General features: G+C 42.8%; 2 protein-coding genes across 8 annotated transcripts in view; one reads left to right on the top strand and one right to left on the bottom strand.

The window, feature by feature from the left end:
- Positions 1 to 806: 806 nt before the first annotated feature.
- On the bottom strand, positions 807 to 22,189 carry Ube2d4 (ubiquitin conjugating enzyme E2 D4). Of its 6 annotated transcripts, XM_076836446.1 has the most exons (9): positions 22,089 to 22,177; positions 21,067 to 21,212; positions 17,120 to 17,183; positions 12,823 to 12,854; positions 12,656 to 12,733; positions 5,628 to 5,733; positions 3,492 to 3,585; positions 1,681 to 1,722; positions 807 to 1,268 (listed from the first exon to the last, which is right to left on the bottom strand). In XM_076836446.1, exons 4-9 carry the CDS (start codon positions 12,829 to 12,831, stop codon positions 992 to 994), a joined length of 606 nt encoding a protein of 201 aa, XP_076692561.1. In that variant the 5' UTR covers positions 12,832 to 12,854; positions 17,120 to 17,183; positions 21,067 to 21,212; positions 22,089 to 22,177; the 3' UTR covers positions 807 to 991. The 6 variants fall into 6 exon arrangements, with proteins under 6 accessions (XP_076692561.1, XP_076692550.1, XP_076692565.1 ...); XM_076836435.1 differs by lacking the exon at positions 21,067 to 21,212 and having other exon boundaries at positions 22,089 to 22,189; XM_076836450.1 differs by lacking the exon at positions 12,823 to 12,854.
- The window catches only part of Urgcp (upregulator of cell proliferation), a 47,573-nt gene continuing 46,321 nt past the window's right edge, over positions 21,988 to 23,239 (top strand). Inside the window, exon 1 of one of the 2 annotated variants that reach the window (XM_076836413.2) lies at positions 21,988 to 22,071. The gene's annotated coding sequence lies outside the window, so the exon portion shown is untranslated. Of the gene's footprint in view, positions 22,450 to 23,239 lie in introns of both variants that reach the window. The other variant, XM_076836400.2, reaches the window with a different exon arrangement.

Here is a 23,239-nt window from a genome sequence, read left to right as displayed (position 1 = left end):
CAGGCTCCATCTACTCCATCTTTTGCAAAAGGAGAAATGACATGAATAACCTCAGGAAGGTATTCTCACTGACAAAACATCTGGCAATAAGGTTGCAGCTACAACTTAGGAGTTTCAGGAACAAATCAAACTCCCACAGTCATATTTGGTTAACCCCAAGTTCTAGATCTGTAGACCTTCCAATTGCCCTCAGAGGTTTTTCCTGGCCTTTTGGTTGCAGTTTTACTCTTCGCTGCCCTGTTCTTTACTTCTAGCAGTAGTGGTTATTGAACCCAGGGGTGCTCTACCACTAAGCTAGGTCCCCAGCCCTTTTAAAGTTTTTTGAGACTGGGTCTTGCTAAGTTGTTGAGGCTGGCCTTGAACTTGTGATCCTCCTGCTTCAGCCTCCCAAGACACTGAGATTGCAGGTGTGCACAACCCAGCTCTGCTTCTGTTCTGAATCACTCAAGCATCACTCTGTGAGAATGGAATAACCAACTTGGAAAAAACTAAATTTGGATTTAGAAATTTGAAGCCCTTCATCTTTCCTCCTTCTTTGGAGGTTTTATTTGAAATCCCTTTCATGCCTTTTCCTAAGTCACCTAATCTCAAAAGCTGTCAGCTCTAAAGTCAAAACCTTAAAATGTGTTCAATCAGAAAGTCAAACCTTAAAATGTGTTCAATCAGAAAGCCAAGCAAGGAAGCCAGGTACTTAACAGACTATTCTAATTAAGGCTCTGAAAACCCTGTCAAGTTTTCATATCTTCAGTTCTGCCGGGGGGTGGGGTGGGGGAAGGAGACTTAAATATCAACTATTATTTAGACTCTTAAGGGAATTGCATTTTTATTTACAGTTGAGTCTCTACCCCTCCCTGTGTTCTAGTCTGCAAATGGCTTACACTTGGACTTTGTATAGGATCCTGGTGGGAGGAGGTGGAGGTAGGGAAAAACCTCATCACATAGAAAAGCATAACCCAAATCTCACTATGGTTTCATAATTTTGCTCTTGCATCTAAAAAAGACAGTCATCTCTCATGAGGGAGGGTGTTATGTGCTTTATATCCTGACATTTTCCACTCGCTGCTTCTTGGTGTGAGGAGAGATATGCAGCATGTGGCACTGCAGAGGAAGACGGCAGAAACCACAGAATGAGACATCCGCTTTCCGGTGATGCTGTCCCATTCCTGGGAGCCTCCAGGATGCACTCAGACTCCTTGGGATGTGATTCTGCAGCAGACAGGATGCAAGGAAGCCCACTCTGTCCTGGGCATCCAGGACAACACTGAGTTCTAAAGGCAAAGGGCATGTAGTGAGGGGCCAGGCTAGGCCACCATGTGGTGCCATAGTGAGCAGCAGCACCATTTGAGGCCAGGCAGGGGAGGCATGCAGGGACTGGCCTCCCAGAGACGAGCAGATGAGTTGGGGCAGACCGACCCATTCCAGTGTAACCAGAAAGGTTGTGGATCATAGTTACAATGGTTGCTGATTAGGCATCAAAGATGTGACATTGTCAAAGCCACCATGGCTGAGAATGGCACCAACATGCTGCAGCCAAAGAAAGTGGGTGGCCCACATATGTGTGAAGAACGGGTGGCACTCTGTCAGTGGCTTAATTGACAGCTCAGAGCTTCACAGGAAGACCTCTTTGCCTGGCCAGCTTCTCTTGAACAATGTCTCCCACGAAACCTCCGAGGCACTTACATAGCATATTTCTGTGTCCACTCTCTTGCTAGTCTGTTGTACCTGGAAGAAAAAAGCAGAGGGAGTGACACCCTCACTTGAAATGGTCATGTCCCTTCAACGTGAGCAGAGAACATGACTGATGTGGGGAAATGCTGCTGTTTGTCAAACATCCAGGACTGATGGATGAATTAAAAAATAAAAACTTTCCTTGGAGCAGGAACACTTCAGTCATGGCTGTAACCCTCTTACTTGGTGAGTCCTGTTGATCCTTCTTAACTATCTGCTGTGGAAGATGTAATACTGCAGCAAATCTCTACCCTTTCTCTCTCCTGTCCTTCAATATGGATGCAGAAGATACTCAAGGTTCAGCTTGGAATAGTTCCAGGCTGTCCAGAACACAAATTTTAGAACCTGTCACTTGTGTGTGAATCAGCACCACCCTCTGCAGCTGGGCCACCTCTTTGTGCCCTCATCTCCTTGGATGTTCACCATAAAAAGACTATCTGTTTGAGGGGACGACTGGACAAGTCTGTATATAAAGTACATGGAGCAGGCCTGGCACCAGTGAGAGTTATCTAGGTATGTGCATTTATATTCATTATTGTAATGAAATCTGATGCCATGAGACTGTAAATTAGAGATTTGTAGTTAGGGGACACACTGAAAAAAATGCCTTTTGTTATATCTAAAATAGCTTATAATAATTTGTTTTCCCCCCCCTGTGGTGCTAGGGAATGAGCCCAGGGCCCTGTGAATGCTAGGCAAGAACTCTGCTACTAAATTACATCAGTGGGCTCATAAGAAATGTTAAAGTAAGTAAAAAACAATTTAAAATTTAATCAGCTAAAACTTATTTTGATTGCTACCAGGAGACTTCAATGAGTATAATAATGAGGTCTATAAAGTTCTCAAGAAAAAATGTTACAAAACCCAATTCATTCTAATCTCTTCAGACAGAAGATAAGTAATAAACTAAAAGACTCTCTGAAGATACTCTTTGTTTTTTGAGAAAGGATCTGCCAAGTACCTAGACTGGCCCGAAACTCTTGATCCTCCTGCTTCTGCCTCCAAAGAAGCTGGGATTACAGGTGTGCACCACTACACCTGGCTTTGCAAATATTCTTCACAAGAGCCAGTAATATTCTCTCCCAGGTGCCATTCACATGACACTTATGCTGTCTGGGTCCCATCACACCTGGCCCCTTTCTTGCTAACTGTCAACATACAGACTAACACAGGGTAGTGTCTTCTGGGCCTGCTCCACTAGCCAAATACTCCCATGCTTCAGCACACAAGGTTGTACCTGGCCAAGGGAGTAAGAATTCTGGATCTGGTAATTGATGTTTAAAAAGAATTGGCAGTAAGAGTCTGTTGGTGAAACAGCAACATACTACTGACTTCTGACCGCACCCAGCAAACTGACCATAGCTGTGTTTACCACCTTGACTGGCTTCAGCCTCACTCTGGGTATGTCCAAGCAGACAAACCCTTGCCTTATGCCATAAACCTTAGAATTTAATCCAGAATTTTCTTGTTGTCAGATTCTTCTGAGTCCATTCTTGGCTGACCACTGACTTTGCTGGCCTCAAGGCAGGGTGTGGCAAACAATATTTTAGGGTTCTGTAGGACAGCTGATGAACTATCCAGGAGGGTAAACTGCTTTTATCCCCTTCTCTCTCCTCAGAGGAGAGTCAAAGGACATGTTAGTGAGAGCCAAGAGGCCACACCCAGGGCACATCCACTGTGCGCACAGGCTCAGCTCAGGCAGGAAGATGTCTGTGGGAACACTGGCAGCCATGGCACAAAGGCAATCCAAAGAGGACGCATACTTCTCTCTGTCGGCCTTGTAGGTGTGGGCTATTTCTGGCACCAGAGGGTCATCAGGGTTGGGGTCGCAGAGCAGGGAGCAGATGGACAAGAGAACTGGGAAGAAAGAAAGGGTCAGTCAGCTGTGGCCACGAAGTTGTGGATGTAGTTAGCCCCCAACAACTTGTGCTTTCAGTTGACCAGGCAGTTCTCTTTCCCTCAACACCCTAATCTAATAATGATTCTGCTTAAGTCATGAAAGTATTTGCTTTGGCTACATTCTAACTGGGAAGCAGTTTGTATTTCGAACTTCTTGATGCAGTCTCAGCACACTGCTCCAGGACACTTCCTCCTCTATATGGTCTTGGGCCCTTACTGAAGCCCCTGTGGTCTTAGCCTCTGACATCTTCCATGCCCACAGTTTTTAACCATACCATGTATCTTTGGTGTTTGGTTCCAGGAGCCCTGTTAAGAGAACTGGAGTTCAGAGCACTCAGGTAACTTTCTAAGGTCATAGACTTGGAATACCCAGTAAATGGGTAAAAATTCTTAACTAGGTCTATAATCACAAAGCCAAAGAACCCTTCCGCTCTTGCACTCATCTCTGTAATGTATATTCAGTGTGCTCTGAGAGGCTCTGGAAAAAGGGAATCATCCACTAGGATCTGGTGAAGAGCAGAAGGAACTGTGAGAGGATTATCATTCCTGCTTTGTTCTGGACTGCCAGGACACCCAACAAACTGCCTTCAGTGAGTTCATCAGAGTGCTAACCACAGGTCCCCAAGCGTAAGCTACAAATGGTAGAGCACCTCAACCCCTCTGCTAGTCTCAGCTGAGATGTAGTCCTCCAGGCCACTCAAGTTCCAGTGCTTTTCTTCCTTCTTTCCTTCCTTCCCGCTGAAGGGCCCCTTCCTAACTCCATATCTAGGACTATGCTGGTCCTGGGTCTGCCAGCTCAGCTTCAGGCACACTCTCAAGGTTGGCATTTTGCCATGGCTGCCCCTGGAATCCTTCCTGCATATACTTCTCCTAGGTTCAACTCAGAGGGAAACTATCTTGGGAGGATATTGGGATGTTTCCTGGATTTGTCAGCCCAGCAGAATCTGTTCTGCCCTGGCAAGGATGTGCACCATATGCAGGGGTGGTGCTTTGTCTCTCTGGATTCACCATGCCTACTGCTGTAGGCCCTCTCCATCCTTCTAAAGCCTGCCCCTGCCAGCTGTCCCAGGCTCTCTGCAACCTTTCCTGGTTGGTTACCCAAAGCTCTGCTACCTGCACTGCCTCATGTGTACTCTCTGCTTATTTTGGGAAGTTGATTTTTTTTCCCACCATCCCACCCATTCCCTACCTGAGAGGCCACCATAATGACTATATTCAGGACTCATGTGAACACACAAACACACAGGTCATGCTCAGCACATCTTAGTTCAGAGGGAATATCTGCATTTCTTGTCTTTTTTTTTTTTTATTTTGTACTCAGAATTTCACCATTGAGCTACATTTCCAGTCCTTTTTATTTTTTATTTTGAGACAGTGTTTTGCTAAGTTGCTTAGGGTTTCACTAAATTGCTGAGCCTGGCCTTGAACTTGTGGTTCTTTTGTCTCAGCCTCCTGAGTTGCTGGGATTACAGGCTGGCATTACCAAACTAGGAGGAGTATCTGCATTTCTACTTGTCTGGTTTTTTAAATCTCACCCAAAGACATGTGTTCAGCATCGCTTATTTTAGAAAGGGAGGATTTTCCATCAATCGTGAGGCCTGAGGATAGGTCATGTATCTCTTCTTTCAAGGCTGACTCACATTCTCAGCTGTTCCTTTTTGGATGAATGGATAAATGATGGAACAGAAAAGGTAGTACAATATTTGTCTTTCTGATTTTTAGATGAAGAGTGTAAGTAAAATTGATATTTTCTTCTTGCACCTATATGATGTCTTAAGCACCTCATAGTGACTGACTACTGAGGACTGATAAGATACAGGACACTGAGCTTGGTTAATGTTACTTCTCTGCAGTGCAAGAACATCATGTGTGCACAAGGCTAGATGGGGCTTTGAGACCTGGGTAAGCTGCCCATTCTCCCTGAGCCTCCATGTCACCAGTCAGTGAGTGGGTAAAAACACATGAGATAGGGCACATGAAACACACATCAGAGTTTCTACCTTTGGACACAGTTAGTGCTGGAGACCACTGTGACCGCAGGATGTCCAGGCAGATGCTGCCATTGCTGTTGATATTGGGGTGATAGATTTTTGTTGAGAAAGCGACCTGTAGAAATGAGAGATCCCAAGTCAGACAAGCCACAGGGGACATATGGAAAACAAACTGAGTAAAGCTGAAGTAGCTACTGCTGGGCTATACTAGGGTATGCTCTGTACTGGCCTCACACAGTCCTAGGTGAACTAGAAGCCCATCCCAATCCCTAATAGGACACAGGAAAGGTAACCCAAGAAGTCCCCTGACTTATTTTATGTTGGATTCTCATTCTGAACACAGGAAGACTGATATTATCTTCCCCAAAATACTGTACTCTGAAGAGTAACAAGGAAGGTGGTGGAAAGAACTCAGAAAGCCAAAGGTCTGTGCAAAAAAATAATGACTCAAATTGTGGATATAATGAGGAAACAGTTACAACAGGAAACAGCCAAAATTTACTCCTCATCCTTTACTTAATTACTTATTTGGGTCTAACTAGCTTGGACAAAACTTGGATTTTAGCCAAGAATTGATTTTGGCTACACATAAAACATAGATGCTTTGTTAACATAAGATGTATCACCACCAGCAGATAAGCCCAGGACACAGACCTTTTCCTCCCCTACCCCCGTCCCCCGTGCTGGAGATTGAATCTAGGGCCTCATGCATCATAGACAAGTATTTTACCACTGTGCCATACTCCAAACCCTCTTCTCTCCTTTTAGTTTTTCCATTCTCAGAATTTAGCCTTCAAAATACACTTGCACATTTCAAATATGCAAGGATACCCACTGTAGCAAAACACATAAAACAATGCAAATGTCTCTCAAGAGATTATTGGTGAAATTAGTGTTACATATATACAACTGTTTAAAAAGCACACAGAAAATACTCGTATGCTCAAATGGAAAAATTTTCAATATGCACTCTTGATGGAAAAATCAAATGCAGCTTTGTGACATCTTGGAGATGCCATGGGAGAAAAAAGGAAACACACACAGGTGGTTGTACAGGTGTAGATGATGCTTGGAAGAGAAAAAAGAAAAATCCAGACCAATGGGACAAAGAAGACTGTGTTCATTGCGCATACTCCTACCATTTGATCTCTTCTAGAAAAAAACATAGCCACATATTACTTCTTGAAATGAATTTCCTGGGGACCAGAATCCTCTCTTTAAATAGGGAGTGATGCTGTTCCCAGGGTTGATATGGGGGGCCTGTAGTCAGTCCCCCTTATGTGAAAGGTGCTCCAAGTCACATGCAGTTTTCACTGTCCTTGGAGTAGGATGAGAATAAGGCTTGCCCCCTCAGTCCCACCCACACCTCACAGACCAGCAATGTCAGCAATTGCAGGGCAATGAAGCAGCAATGATTCTACTTCCTTCCCATGCTCTGATGCTCTATTACTATTTCTTTGCTTGGACAGTGGGTGAGAAGCATCCTTTATATTGTCATCCATGATTTTTTGCATGTGTGATATACTTTAAAATATATTTTTTGTTGTTTTGCTTTTGCTTTTTGGTGCTGGGGATCAAACCCGGAGACTCTTACACGCTAAATAAACATAAGAACTTATTTGAAAAGATGAGGTGAAGGGGGCTGTGTGTATGTGAGCTTAACCAACTTTTACCATATGATTTTTTTTTTTCCCAATAAGGTCAAACTTCAAAAGGGTCTTGGAGAGTATCTGCTTCAATATCTCCTATAAAGAGCATGCAATTCTGCCAGATTCCTTCTACAGTCAGAAAATTCTTATGAAAACAGATTATTTATTTGCTTCCCAAGTGAAGTACTGGGGATTGAACCCATAGCACTGTGCCAATGAGTGACATCCCCAGCTCTTTTTATTTTATCTTGAGACAGGATCATGCTAAGTTGTTCAAGCTGGCTTTGAATTTGTGATTCTCCTGCCTCAGCCTCCTTAGAAGCTGGGATTACAGGTGTGCCACCAAGCCTGGATTCCTGTGAAAAATTTTAAGAAGACAGAAGCACTTTCTTTTTTTGTAGAGTGTCACTCTCATATTTCAGTTTACATCTTTCCCTGTTAAAATAATCCCAACTCACAGAATTTACTTCTGTCTTTTAATAATAGCCAATGTTTTCACTTTCTCCTTGGGGAGTTAGTGATTCTAAAAAAGGTCCAACTGATATACAGGACTATATCCTTATCTGTTTAAGGAAGATTCTTAGCTGCTTACATTCTAATGATTAGAAATTGTTACTTTAAAGTTAATGCATAGTCTTTCCATAAGGAAAGGGGACTGGAGGGTGGGTTAGAGAAACATGAAGCAAGCTAATGCTTTTTCAACCACCCCACTACCATTACCACCACCAATAGTACCCAATCCTGAGGGGCTATTTTAGCTCTATCACTACACACCCTCTCCCCTGCCAAAAGCTGGAAAAGTCTCCAGAGTACTGAACACATTTAACCTTGATTTAAAATATCCAGGCACCAAGTGGCTGCTATTGGCAACACCTGCACAGAGCTGCAACAAGTGAGCCCAAAAGGAGCCTCTTACAATGAATCAGATAAGCAAAGTGCAAAACAGTGGCTACAAACTTAAACTACCAGGGCCAATTCAGGTGGTAAGGCACAGAGACATCACGCTCCTGAACTTTGACACCCTGACAAGACTACCAAGTAAGTCTGATAAAAATGCTACCCTTGATCGAATCCTGAGGACATATCACACAAATCCAAAATGACCGACTTCTGACATCATAATTGATTAATTCTCCTTAAAACCATCAAGATTTTATTTATATGTGTGTGTGTGTGTGTGTGTGTGTGTATTTTTGTGTATGTGTGTGTGTTGCTGGGGACTTGAACCCAGGGCCTAGTGCATGCAATGCAAGCACTCTACTAACTGAGCTATATCTCCAGCCTCCCAAACCATCAAGATTATGAAAAACTAAAGCACCATTACAAACTGCGATGATAGAAGAAACTAAACAGTAAGTGCTGGGAACCTGAAGCTCAAGGGGAACACTGGTAGAAACTGGTAAAGTTTGATCAAGTTGTCAGTTTAGTTCATAGTACTGTGACCAGCACTGATTTCCTGGTTCTGATTGGAGCAGTACAGTAACATAAGATGTTGGTATCAGGGAAAGCTAGATAAAAAATACATGGAGGCGGCTTCCATGTGTTCTTTTAAAAAAAAATTTATTAATTTGTTTTTATGTGGTACTGAGGATTGAACCCAGTGCCTTACCCATGCTAGGCAAGCACTCTAACACTGAGATACAAGCACAGCCCTCCATGTATAACTTTACCTGATACCAAACTATAGAGCACTAAAGAAAGAAATTGAAGAAGACCTTAGAAGGTAGAAAGATCTCCCATGCTCCTGGATAAACAGAATTAATATTGTCAAAATGGCCAAATTACCAAAACTATTATACAGATTTAATGAATTCCTATTAAAATCCCAATGACATTCTTCATAGAACTAGAAAAAGCAATCATGAAATTCATTTGGAAAACTAAGAGATCCAAAATAGCCAAAGCAATCCTTAACAAGAAAAGTGAAGCAGGAGGCACCACAATACCATAACTTAAACTATACCACAGAGCAATAGTAACAAAAACAGCATGGTATTGGCACCAAAACAGACACCACGTAGACCAATGGTACAGAATACAAGACACAGAGACAAACCCACATGAATACTGTTATTTCATACTAGACAAAGGTGCCAAAACATTTATTGCAAAAAAGTTAGCCTCTTCAACAAACGCTGCTGGAAAAACTGGAAATCCATATGTAATGAAATGAAATTAAACCCCTATCTCACACTCTACACAAAATTCAACTCAATGTGGATCAAAGACTTATTCACTAGAACAGACACCCTGCACCTAACAGAAGAAAAAGTAGGCCCAAATCTTCATCATGTCGGCTTAGGAACTGACTTCCTTAATAAGTGTCCTAAAGCATAATAAGTAAAATTATGAATGGGATAGATTCAAACTGAAAAGCTTTTTCTCAGCAAAGGAAATAATCAATAACGTGAAGAGAGAGCCTACAGAATGGGAGAAAATCTTTACCTCATTCACCTCAGGCAGAGCGCTAATCTCCGGGATATATAAAGAACTCAAAAACCTTAATACCAAAAAAACAAATAACCCAATCAATAAATGAGCTAAGGAACTGAACAGACACTTCACAGAAGAAGAAATACAATCAATCAACAAACACATGGAAAAATGTTCATCAACTCCAGCAATTAGAGAAATGCAATCAAAACTAAGATTTCATCTCACTCAAGTCAGAACAGCAATTATCAATAGTACAAGTAACAGTAAATGTTGGTGAGGATGTGGGGAAAAGGTACACTAATACATTGCTGGTGGGCCTGCAAACTGGTACAACCATTATGGAAAGCAGTATGGAGAAAACTTGGAATGGGGGCTAGGGATATAGCTTAGTTGGTAGAGTGCTTGCCTTGCATGCACAAGGCTCTGGGTTCAATCCCTAGCACCCCCCCCCCTGCCAAAAAAAAGCAAAAAAAAAAAAAAAAAAAAATCTTGGAAAGGAACCACCATTTGACCCAGCTATCCCACGCCTTGGTTCATACCCAAAGGACTTAAAATCAGCATACTACAGTGATGCAGCCACATCAATGTTTACAGCAGCTCAATACACAATAGCCCAATTATGGAACCATCTTAGATGCCTTTAAACAGATGAATGGATAAAGAAAATGTGGTATATCTATACAATGAAATATTACTCAACCTTAAGAAGAATGAAATTATGGCATTTGCAGGTAAATGGATGGAGCTGAAGAATATCATGCTAAGTGAAATAAGCCAATCCCAAAAAACCAAAAGCCAAATGTTTTCTCTGATATGCAGATGCTAATTCATAATAACGGGGGTGCCTAGGGAATAATAGAGGTAATATGCATTAGGCAGAGGGGAATGAAGGGAGGGGATAGGAAGGATAGTAGAATGAATTGGACATTTTTACCCTATGTACATGTATGATTACACTAATGGTGTGATTCTGCATCATGTACAACCAGAAAAATGAGAAATTATACTCCATTTATGTATGATGTGTCAAAATGCATTCTACTGTCATATATAACTAATTAGAACAACAACAACAACAAAAAGAATACATGGAAACTCTTTATATTACTTTTGTAGCTATTTTGTTGTAAGTTTGCTATATGTTGTGAATGTGCTGGGGCTAGGCCCAGGGCCTTGAATATGAAAAGCAGGTGGTCTACCACTGAGCTATACTCCCAGTCCTTGCAACTTTTCTTACTCTAAAATTAACTCAAAATAACTTTTTTTAAAAAGACTGAATATCTGGGTCTGAGTTTCACCTTGTATTATCCATGTCATCTTAAGGAGATATACATCCCCCTTTAGACTTAGCTTCCTCATTCACAAAACAGAATTGGCATTTTATTTTTAAAATGAGAATAAAAATATACATTGGTGTATATGGAAAAAATCTTGGAGAAATGTACACCAGGCTGTTAACTGTGATCTTCTGTGGGTCTACAGCAAGCTGGCTTCCATCTGCACACTAGTTACTTCTCTAATTTAAAAATAACAAACTTTTTCCAGTTTTGCAATCAGAAAAAGAAAGCAGTTAAAAGTGATGTGAATTATGTACCCACTATGTGTGACCACAGCTGATAGGCAGCTCAACCTCTGCTTGCTTGTGTTTCTTCTCAGTACTGACTAGCTCACATAATAAATATCTCTATTTCTCCCTAGGACTGTGAACCTCAGAACAGCAGGCTTTGCTTTGTATATAGAGTCCAGGTTAGTGAGGACAACACTGGTAGTAGGATGTATGTCCAGGAGCAAGACAACCTGCAAATAGAAGATCCCAGAAATCTACTTGACAGGCAGAGGCAGGGTAGTCAGGCAGACCCCAGGTCTCTCCCTCCTATCAGTGGCATTGTTCTCTGAGGCTCTAATGAGGGAGTGGTTTGTGTGTGAAAAGCAAAGGAAAGTAAGCTACCATTCTAACTTAATAAAGGAAATTGATTTGCCAGGGTCCTAGACCAGATGACTCCACCTTGGCATTTTCTGTTAGAGAAGGGGAATAGTCCTGGACACTGTAGGGTGCTGAGCAACATCTTCAGTCTTCACTCATTAGATACCAATACCAACCCCCTCAAGTTTTGACAACCCAAAATATGCCAAGATCTTGTCCATATGTTCCTGGAGCAAGTGCAAAATCATCCTGGCCAAGAATTCCTATCCTAGACCATAAGTAAACAACTTCAAAGAAGAAAACGGTAGCCTGCAGACCTAACCAGGATTAGCCATAGCAATGAGGAGTATTATAGAGATTCAGATTGACTTGCAGCAGCCATTCTGAGTTGTTACTGCCATGACTGCCCTTGAGTAAACCTGGTCTATTTTCCCCACATAGTATAAGATAAAAAACTATTAGAGTGGCATGTGGATCTTTACAATTGAACTCTGGTGCCATCAGCTCTGGGAATATGCCTGATGTCTGTGATGTTAGGTTGAGATAAACCAGGTACATTCCAACTTGGATGAAAATCAAATTTGTCCTGACCACATTGTAAGTTCCCTCCCTCTGACCCAAATCATGAGGATCCACTGTTTTGATGTCACCTTCAACGATGTTTCTGTCTATAAGCCCCCAGAGAAGATGTACTCTGTAATTCTGGATCTGTTTGCCTCTTTTGCAGACTCTTGGTACCCTCTGCTTATGTAGTCAGTCCTTTTACACCAGATTTTCTTCGAACAAGAGCATCCTTAAAACTGAGACTTCAGCAAGAAGCCTGTTCACCACACTCTCCCTTGCTCACAACAGGGATTAATTTTCAAAGTCCAGAGTTTAAAGTCCTAGAAGGCTAAAACCATGGAATTGGAATGACAGGCCCTGGAGAGAAGGTTCATACACAGCTCTCTTTACCTGTAACCTGAAGAGGCCCCTTCATCACAAGCTGTCCTTTGTCCAAACATCAGAGGAGTTGGGGGGTGCCTCACCTTTGGGGGCTTGAAAGGGTAATCCGTAGGAAAGTGGATGGTCAGGAAGAAAACACCTCCTTGGTAAGGACTGTCATTCTGGAAGACACAGGAAGAATTCAGTGCTGGTGCTAAGTATAAAGTATAAGAAGCAAAACTGAAGCTGTGCACTCAGCAGCACTACCTACCGGGCCCATGATGGTGGCCTGCCAGTGGAACACTACAAGACAAAAGAGAGATGGGAACATATGAGACCCCCCCCAAATAACACGTCTATTTTACTGAAAAGATGCTGCTTAGTTTAGAGTGTGCTGTTTACACAAGACTGCCTGACTTCTGACACCAAAGGTATTCTAGAGTTCAATAATTTGCTAGGATTCCCAGAGCTCACTGAAGGCTATTGTACTCAAGGTGACAGTTTATTACAGGGAAATGGCACAGATTAATAAAAGGAGGGGTCTAAATGCAGAGCTTCCATTATTCTCTCCTCATGAGGACAGGACTCTCTTGGCATCAACATGTGATAAAACACAGATATTGCCCATCAGAGATGCTCGCCTAAGCCTCAATACTCAAGAAATTTTTGTTGGGGCTCTGTCATAAACATATGATTAATGACTTGAGTGCCTACAGGTCTGATTTCAATCTCCAGTCTCTCCAAGCATGATTCAAAGCCTCCATCTTAAGTCACATAGTTGGTCTATTGGCATGGCCAGTCCTCACTCTAAATCACATTGTTGGTGTGGGTCAAAGCCTCTAGACAAAAACTCTGTTTGGGTGAGACATCTTTGAGATCACTTGCCAGAGGCTGAGGATGAAGTTCAGATCTTTTGGGGGCAAGATTAATTTTTATATCTATTTATTTACTGAAATACTGGGAATGAAACTTAGGACCTCCTGTATGTTGAGACAAGTGCTCTATCACTGAGTTATAGCTCCAGTCCAAGATTAATTTCTTTACTACAAAGGTGCCAGTAACTATAATTCAGACCTCTCTTGGCACAGAACTAGGCCTTACCCAGGCTTTGGGCTCTTTTAATATTGCTCTTGATAAGTGCCTTCTATTCCCTGGTTCTTCCCTTGATCCATTCTGAAGCCTTCTCCAAATAGTCTCTCTAAAGAACCAATTGCCAACAATTGTCACGGCTGCCACATCTACACGTCTTCTTGTGCATATCACCAGACAGTGCTCTGGGGACTCAGTGACAATATAAGATGAGGCTCTCCTGGTTTTTCCTTCTAGGTTCCCAGACTTCCAGCAGCCAAGCTGCTACACATCACACCTCTTGCCCTCTGAAGGATCCCCGGTTACTTTTATTGCTCTGTCCATCCCCAAAGCAGCTCTAATACACTCAGCAAGGAATCTTTAAGTAGACCACATACTCACCTTCCAGGCTCCCAAGTCATATGTGTGACCCAGGGCAAAAACTCCAGAGCCTTTGTGGAAAATGGCTACACAACCACAGGTTTGGGCTTATGAGAGCACCTGAGAGGCCTATTATTCTCAAGGGAATTCATCTCATTTGGACTCATGATGGGTGTAGAATGGCTCAAGGTTTCAGGCCTGGTCCTGTCTTGGGTTTCCTGTTACCTGTTCAAATATTCCACAGGCTTACCCATGACAGCAGGATCGGGAAGGCACCAAGGCAAGGGTTCTTGTGCAAGAACTAAAGAGAAGTTTCCCAAACCCACTAGGTGAGCCCAAAGATAGTCAAGGCAGCCAGTGAGCCTGTTTCAATATTTCAACAAAATACTGATGAAGAAGATACCTTTATCTGTAATAAGACTGCCTCAGCTAATGAAAATATCACTTGTTTTACGTCTGTTCTTATTCCAACTTATGCTAATGGAAGGTCTGTTGTTTCATTTTTTCCTCCAATGAAAAAGCAATTCACAAAATGAAAGAAAAGTAGGATTGTTTTCTTAAAAACTGCTCATCTGATAAATTTGGGGGGTTAGCTGAAGCCCTAAAAAATACTTACAATCATCACAGGTTCTGTGGACCAGTGGGCAGGAGGATCTCCCTGAAATTGGTCAGTTCCTACAACACTACTGGGGATTGAACCCAAGGCCTTGTGAATGCTAGGCAAGTGCTCTATCACTGAGTTAAATCTCCAGCCTCAACTCATGTTAATTGTTAAGATGGCAGTTTGCCTAATAAAAATGTAGTAAGTATAGAATTCCTTATTAAATAAGTGTTTTTAAAATTTTTTTTTTTTGTAGTTGTAGATGGATAGAACGTCTTTGTTTATTTTTATGTGGTGCTGAGGCTCCAACCCAGTGCCTCATGTATGCTAGGCAAGCGCTCTGCCACTGAGCTATAGTCCCAGTCCTAAATAAGTGTTTTGATAATATATTTCAGAATAGGAGCCCATGACAAATGAGTAGCTAATAAAAGTGGTCCTTTCTTGGTTACAGGATAGGATCTTCTGGTTTTGTTCATTTTAACCCCTAATAGCCTCTGGGGTGCTGAGCAGGGCTTGAGGACACAGTCAGAAGTCCCCAAAAGAGAGAGGATGAAAGAGGAAATAGAGAAGAGATACTGTACAGGAGCTATCTGTTTATGGGGCAGGCATAAAATAAGCTTGAAAGGAAAGCCAGCTTCCAAGGTTGTCTGAGCCTCATCCACCAAGGTATTGGTTAGGGCAAGTGGACTTGGTGTTAGTCTTTTTAACAGTGACAGCTGACTCCTGATATAGGGCTGCAGTGCAAGGTGAGCAGAATGTAAGCTAAGTATCAAGAAGCTGCCTCTAGTTAATTAGAACCAGCCCAATTGCTATGACCTTAGTTTAACTTGATATTAAGTAACAGATCAGAGGGGAAATATGCTATGGAGATCTAAGATGCTTATGAAGACAATACAAGCAAAACAGTGACTAAAGGGGAGCAAGCAAGAAGCAGGTGTCAGGAGGCTTTGGAGCTTGTTGCCATATTCATACTCTGCCCATGCAAATGAATCATTTCTGCTCTGCTGAAAAATTATTTAAACTCCCACAGAAAGCCTTCAGAGCCTGCACTTTCACTAGCTTCATCTGCCTAACCTTGGCTCCTTTGAGCTCCAGCTCTTCCCAGGACATGAAGGCACACATGGAATACCACCCAACTTTTTCCCACTAGTTTCACGAAATTTTTCTTCATTAGATACTGGTAAACTATATATAACAAAATATGAGATTTATATACAACTTTTAAATGTGCAATCCAGTGGTATTAGGTATTATATGCATCTACAATGTTGTACAACCATTGCCACTATCCATTTCCCTCTCCCTCCCTTCCTCCCTTCCTTTCTTCCCCTGCCCCTGCCCCACCTCTTGTGGTGCTGGGGACTGAAACTGAGAATTTTCTAAAGCTTTTCTATCATCCAAAACAGAAACAGTATGCCTATGAAACAATCTATGTCCCTTTAACATCTGGTAATCCCTCATGAACTTTTATTTTTTGCTACTAGAGATTGAACCCAGGGTGCTTAACCACCGAGCCACATCCCCAGCCTTTTTTGTATTTTATTTAGAGACAGGGTCTTACTGAGTTGCTTAAGGCCTTGCCATGGCTTTGAATTGACAATCCTCCTGCCTCAGCCTTCCAAGACACTGGGATTACAGTAGATGCCACCATGCCCAGCAGCTACTTTCTATCTCTAAGAATTTGCCTAGTTTAGACATTGGTATAAGTAGAACTATGCAAGATTTGTCTCTCCCCTTCCCCTCAAGGTTTATTTCACTTAGCATGCTTTCAAGGTTCATCCATATTGTAGTGCACGTCAGGATCACATTTTGTTTATCCATTCATCTGCTGACGGACACTTGTGTTGTCATCACCTTTCAACTATTGAATAATGATGCTGTGAACGCAAGCATATTTCAGTCTATAGGACCCTATGATTTTATTACAGCTGTTGCCTACCAGTGGAAGAGAGAAGAAAAGAAGATAAGGGAATTCTTGGAAACTCTAGTGCTGGGTGGCTTCAGCCTCCAGCCAGCTGGCTGTAAAGAGTGGCACAGGGCTGGCCAGTGTTGCTTTTTTCTCTTAACCCCTGTCCCAATCAACTGCTTATAGCTGCTTCTTCAGTCTTCCCCTCGTGAAGCACAGAAGTGTGAGAAAAGAACAGATACCTGTGTTCCAGTTACCAGAGGCATGTAGCTGCCATCCTGCCCCTTAATCAGCCCTCCTGTTTGGCTCCCAGGTATACTTATCTATAACTAGTTGTATAACAACTTTTACATCAGTGCCTCAAGTCTGACTTGGTCAGAGGCCCTTTACAGAAGCCTATATGCCCTGGGACAAACTGGTTTTCTCATGACTCAGTGGAGGGAGGGGTGATTTCTGGCAGCAGAGTGTAACCTGACCTGCCACACTGAGGTGAAATTAAGACCTTCAATGAAAAAGCAATTGACAAAATGAAAGAAAAATAAGATTGGTTTTCTTAAAAGGTGCTCAGCTGATAAATTTGGAGAGTTAGCTGAAGCCCTGAAAAATACTTACAATCATCACCCACAGGTCCTGCAGAACACTGGGCAGGAGGATCCCTCTGCAAGTCGGTAAGTTCCTACAACAGGAGACAGTGGATTAGGCTGAGGCATGCCTGGGGTCATCTTTACCCACAGAACCCCCTGGACACAATTCTTCTCCAGGTGGGAAGCCTTAGGAGGTGAATGAAGACAAGGCCAATCCAGGGCCTACTCTCAGCTGTGAAGATACCAGAGAAGTTAAGTATTATCATTTCTATTTTATAAATTAGGAAAATGAAATGTAAAGCAGTGAGGTAAATAAGCCACGGTTACAGAGCTGGATGAGGGGAGGGCAAGGAATCAGTTACCAATAGATCTGCCTTACTCCAAGCCTACCTTCCCACCTGCTCAGATGGAGGACACCACCTCACAAGAACTCAGAATAAAAAGAGCCCCAAGAAGCTCTTGGTGATGTGGTGCCTGCCTGTAATCCCAGCTATTGGGTAGGCTAAGGCAGGAGGAATGCAAGTTAGAGGCTAGCCTTGGCAATTTAGTGAGATCTATCTTAAAAAAAAAAAAAATTGGGGGTAGGGCTGTGGATGTACCTCAGTGACAGAGCACCACTAGGTTCATCCCCAATAATGGGGGTGGGGGGAAGAGCCCCAAGAGAACCTCTGGGAGAAGGGTAGGGGTCAGATGCTATCTGTGGGCTAATGAATTAAGTGGAATGAATTAAGTGGCACAGAAAAAGTGCTCATCATGCACAAGGTTCTGGTACTTCAATCTCTCTACTATACCTCCCTTATCACCATTTCAAAGCCCACTACTGGGTGTTTAGCAAGTCCTAAGGCTTCATTATAGAGACCAAGGATATGGTAAACCAACATTTAACACTGCTACCTTATGCACCAATGGAGACTAGTAATTACACCATGACTAGATTCCCTTTATGAGATATCAACTCTGACACAATCCCTAAAGATGCCCCTGGCCCAGTATGAGCCTCAAGACCCAATATTTTGGAAAATGACTCTCAAACTTTAGTTTGTATGTTTGAGAATGTTTCTTAACATCCCGTTTCTTCCCCAGGTTCCAGATCCCAACAGACTTCTTGGGGTTTCCAGAGGTTGTAAAAGTAACTGTCCATCACATGTTAGGTAATCCCAGGGTCCAGTACCTGCACAAAGTTCACACCTGGATGGTTACATTCTTCCTTACCTGAAATAAGCCATATACCATCTCACCTACAAAGACCTTCCTGCAACCACTATGTCTTTGGCATGGTGGTCATTCTAGAAACCCCTTACTGTCTAACCATGCTTTACTTACTCCACTTACCCCTAAATTTATTTATTTAAAAAATTTTTTTTTAATTATAGATGGACACAATACCTTTACTTTATTTATTTATTTATTTTTTTGGTGGTGTTAAAGATGGAACCCAGTGCCTCACTGTGTGAGATAAGCGCTCTACCACTAAGCTACAATCCCAGCCCCTTCCCTAAATATAATTAGTCATGATGGCAGTATTCCCACAGAAGCCTGAAAATTCTACACATCAGGAATGCTTTCTCTCCTAGAGTTGATTTCTAAACATCTGCCAGGGCCAGGCAAGGTGGCACATGCCTGTAATCCCAGCAACTCAGAAGGCTGAGGCAAAAGGATCACAAGTTCAAGGACAGCTTGGCCAATTTAGTGAGATCCTGTATCAAAAAAGGGAGGTGGGGAATAGGGATACAGTTCATTAGTAGAGTGCCCCTAGGTACAATCCCCAGTACTGGGGAAAAAAGAATCTTCAGTACACTACTAGTTAGTTCTCAATAATTACCTAATATATATGAACCCATTTCCTCAAACACAAAATGGATTATACTTGGAAAGTGTTTGGTCAGCAGCATTACTTACTAGTCGAGAGCAGAAGAGAACTTGGGGAACATGCATATGAGGACATACTAAAAATTGCAAGTGCTACAGAAATCTCTGCAGAACAGTCCTTTCTGCTTACATCTCTGAGCTGTGCTCCTCAGCACCTCATCTGTGACTCTGCAGGGTATGTATTTACATCCATTGTAGTGCTGCATGAATAAATGAGCTCTTTGATGAGACTGTTAGAGCAAGTCTTGGACAGACCATATGAATGGTAAGGGGCAGGAAAAGCCAGCAGTACAAGCTGATTCTCCTACAGTTCACAAGGTTTTCCCAGAACTCCATCCTTTTGTCTCCACAGATTACCCAGAATCTATGTCCCTCCTTTATGGGCATGATAAGTAGTTATTAGGACTTAAATAACTTTTGAAAGGCCAGAAGTGGCCCCTACTGATAGATACCAACTAGCACCAAGGGGTTCTGAACAGTAACTGGCATTTTCAGGAACAATAATGTGACCTATTCTATCACTCACATAATTATTCCTGTGCTCACTGAAAGGAGCTAGAAGATTCAAATTCAGCTCTAGCACAGGGAAAATCACTTTTGGGTCCTAATATCTGTTAAACTGTAATTACGCTTGTTTGCCAACTTGTCAGTGCTACTGTGTGGCTACAGATTTTTTTAATGCATATAATGGTAAACAAGAGCACCCAGTAAGATCAAGGACAGTGCACAGACGATTCAACCATTAGCATTATAAAGAGAAGAAGATAGAATACTTGCATAGCATGCAAAAAGGCCCTGGGTTTGATCCCTAGCACCCCCACACACCAGGGGCGGATGGGTAGAATATATATGCGTGTGTTTATGTATATGTATTTATACTCAGGTCCATCTGACACCCAAGTCTACTTTTTTTTTTTTACCCCTTCCAGGTAATAATTAAATAAATTACTTACTGGCTACACATACCCCTCCCTCCTCAAGTTCTGTCAAACCCACCACTGCTGAGCTGTACAAGCACTGTTCTTGCCTGGTATCCATTCCATGATCATTAACTTGGACAAAGCAATTGCTGGACTTTCATAATAGTCTCAAGTCTCCCTATGCCCTATTCCAAGTCATATGATGCCAGAAAGCTCTTTTTATAATAGACCTGAGCATGTCATTCATCTGCTTCAAAGCCCTAGGATGACAGATGACCCTTTTTAGAGACCAATTGGTTAAAATTATCTCTTTTTTTTTGGAAAACTACTTATAAAAGAGAGTTAAAGGGTGGGACAAGATGGCACATGCCTATAACCCCAGTGACTTGAGAGGCTGAAATGGGAGGATCACAAATTTCGGGGCCAGTCTCAGCAACTTAGTGAGATCCTTAGCAACTTGTCTCAAAATGAGAAAGACTGGTGATGTAGCTCAAGTGGTAAAAGCACCCCAAGGTTCAAACAGAAGTACCCCCAAAAAAAGTGAGTTTTAGGACTAGGGGCACAGCTGAGTGGTATAACATCTGCTTAGTGTACACAATATCCTGGTTTCAATCCCCAGCACTGCCCAAGGAGTGGGGAGACTGGTGTCTCTTGTATTCTTAAAGATTGTGCAGTTTTACCTCCAACAATCAAATCTAATAATATAAATTTTTAAAAAGACTGATTTGGGCAAGTGTCTGTAGTCCCAGATACTTGGGAGACTGAGGCAGAAAGATGGCTTGAACCTAGGAAAAAACAAATGGAAAAATAAAAACCCATCTAAAAAAAAGAAAAAAAATAGAAAAGAAAGAAATAAGCTAAGCCTCAATGTAAAATGGTATTCATTACATCCTTATTTATGTAAAGAACATCATTATTTATGTTAAGAACAATGTAGAATAATATAAAGGAGAGTTAATTCGTTGAGTGCTTGGTATATGTCAACCACATACTAAACATACCATCTTATTTAATTCTCAAGACAACTCTGTAAATAGGTAAGATAGGAAGGCTAGGAATGATTAAGTGCTTTTGTGAAGTTCCATTAGAAGTGACCTTGCATTCTTTAACTCAGGTCCATCTGACACCCAAATCTATTTTTTTTTTTTAACACCCACTCCAGGTAATAATTAAATAAATTACTTACTGGCCATGCACTGGTGGGATGATAAAATGCTAAAAATTATGGTTACAGCCGGGCACGGTGGGTGCATGCCTGTAATTCCAGGAACTTGGGAGGCTGAGGCAAGAGGATGGCAAGTTTGAGGCCAGCCTCAGCAAATTCGTGAGACCCTGTCTCAAAATAAAAAATAAAAGGGTATGGGGATACAGCTCAGTAGTAAAGTACCCCTGGGTATAATCCCCAGGACCCCCTCCAAAAATCGTTATGAATAGCCAGGCGGTCACCCATAATCCCAAAGCCAGCCTCAGCAACAGCGAGGCACTAAGAAACTCAGTAAGACCTTGTCTCTAAATAAAATATAAAATAGAGCTGGGGATGTGGCTCAGTGGTTGAGTGCCCCTGAGTTCAATCCCTGGTACCCGTCCTCCCCCCAAAAAACAGTTATATTCAAATGTAGGACAAAATGCAGTGTGTGTGTGTGTGTGTGTGTGTGTGTATAAGAAAAAGACTGCAAGTAGCTATGCTAAAATGTTTAAATGGTAAGAGGGTAGTATTGGAAATACTTTTTATTCTACTGCTGTGCATTTTCCAAATTATAATATAATGTACTGAACTCCTACCAAGACACCGTGTTACCTACAAGATAAAAGCCTGGTATTCTTTCTAGAAGCCCTGGGTCCCCACCCCCATTCCGAGCATCAAGGTCTCCAGGAAGGCCTTTCTCCCTTTTCACCACTTCTGAGTTCCTATTCAACCGCAACACTTAGCGTCAACTTCGAAACCCCAGTCTAAGTTTTCCTCCGGCCTCTAGCTGCTGGGCAGGGCGCACACGTGACCCGAACTCATGACCCCGCCCACGTGAGCCAACCCCGCCCCGCGCACACGTCGACCCCTTTTAAGGCTGCGCTGGCGGCGGTTCTGCCTCCCACCGAGACAGGTGTCAGTGCCTTTCGCCGCGCCAGTCATCGGTCGCTTCGCGGCAGTTGCATCCGGCCCTCATTTAGACGCTTTAGACGCGCAGGTCGAAAGGTGGGGAGGCCCCTTACCTTCTGGATCCGCTTCAGCGCCATCCTCTCCGCTGCTTGGGACCGGGCGGCCCGGCGGGGCTGCCTGAGGCGGCCCGCTGCCGGCTCGGCCGCCGCGCTGCACGCCGGGAACCGCTGTCTGCGCGTGCGCAACGCGGGGCACTGTGGGGCGGTCGTCGCGCGTGGCGCGTCCGAGCGCGGTTGGGGGCTAGGTCCTGCTAGTCAAGTTATTGTGGCCCCGAGTAGGGCTGTGCGGCTTTGACTTGTGGTCGGCGAGGGCCTGGGGCACCGCGACGCGCCGAGCGCCGTACGCTATGCTCTCTATTCCCGCCTGGGCTCCTTCCCAGGCTTTCGCATAACTCCTGAGGGTATTCTCCACCCTGTGAGTATACGTATGCATTTTATACGTTGTGATTGGAGGTTCTAACAGCTGTTTCCATATAGATGCAATCCCAAACCTGGCGCCGTGGCGCACTCCTGTAATCCCAGCGACAGGAGAGGCTGAGATGGGAGGATCACAAGTTCCAGGTGCTGCTTAATGAGCCCAAAATAATAATAATAATAAATAATAAACTAAAGGAATTGGGGGGGATGTAGCTCAGTGGTAGGGTGCCCCTGGATTCAATTCCCAGAACCGAAAAAAAAGTGTACATACGAAGCAGACAGGCACGCATAACTATGTGGTAGGGCCTACATTTTCACTAATTCAGGTAGTTCTGACGCACTGCCAAAGTTTAAGAACTGCAGCCTGGAACTTAATATCCCAAACTTAATTCTGTACCCTTCCCCCTTTCCGAAGACCTGGGAGTTGTCTAGGTCAACTTCAATTCATGGTTATGAACTAATTAGTAGTGTGTCATGAAATCAGCTTAACGAATTGCAACTACAATTTAAAACATGAAGTGTAATACAATAAAATATGTAATGTCGGTGTATCTCACATAGTAAAGACAAGAATTGTCAGTTGATGTGTGCAAGTGTGTTATATGTTGGTGATATTTTTTTTTCTCCAGACACTTTACAGGACAAGGATACTAATGCAAGTACTGTAGGACCAAAGATGTAATCTGGGATTGTCTCTGACCAGCCAGGACATATGGTCATCTTTGAGTTTATATTCAGGATATAAAATGAATTATATTTAATGGTTCCCCAGTCCCTGCCTTCCATTC

The sequence above is a fragment of the Callospermophilus lateralis genome, chromosome 1, assembly GCF_048772815.1.
Source record: "Callospermophilus lateralis isolate mCalLat2 chromosome 1, mCalLat2.hap1, whole genome shotgun sequence".
Classification (NCBI taxonomy): domain Eukaryota; kingdom Metazoa; phylum Chordata; class Mammalia; order Rodentia; family Sciuridae; genus Callospermophilus; species Callospermophilus lateralis.
Note: the sequence above shows the minus strand (reverse complement) of the source record. Positions and strands in the feature narration are given on the sequence as shown.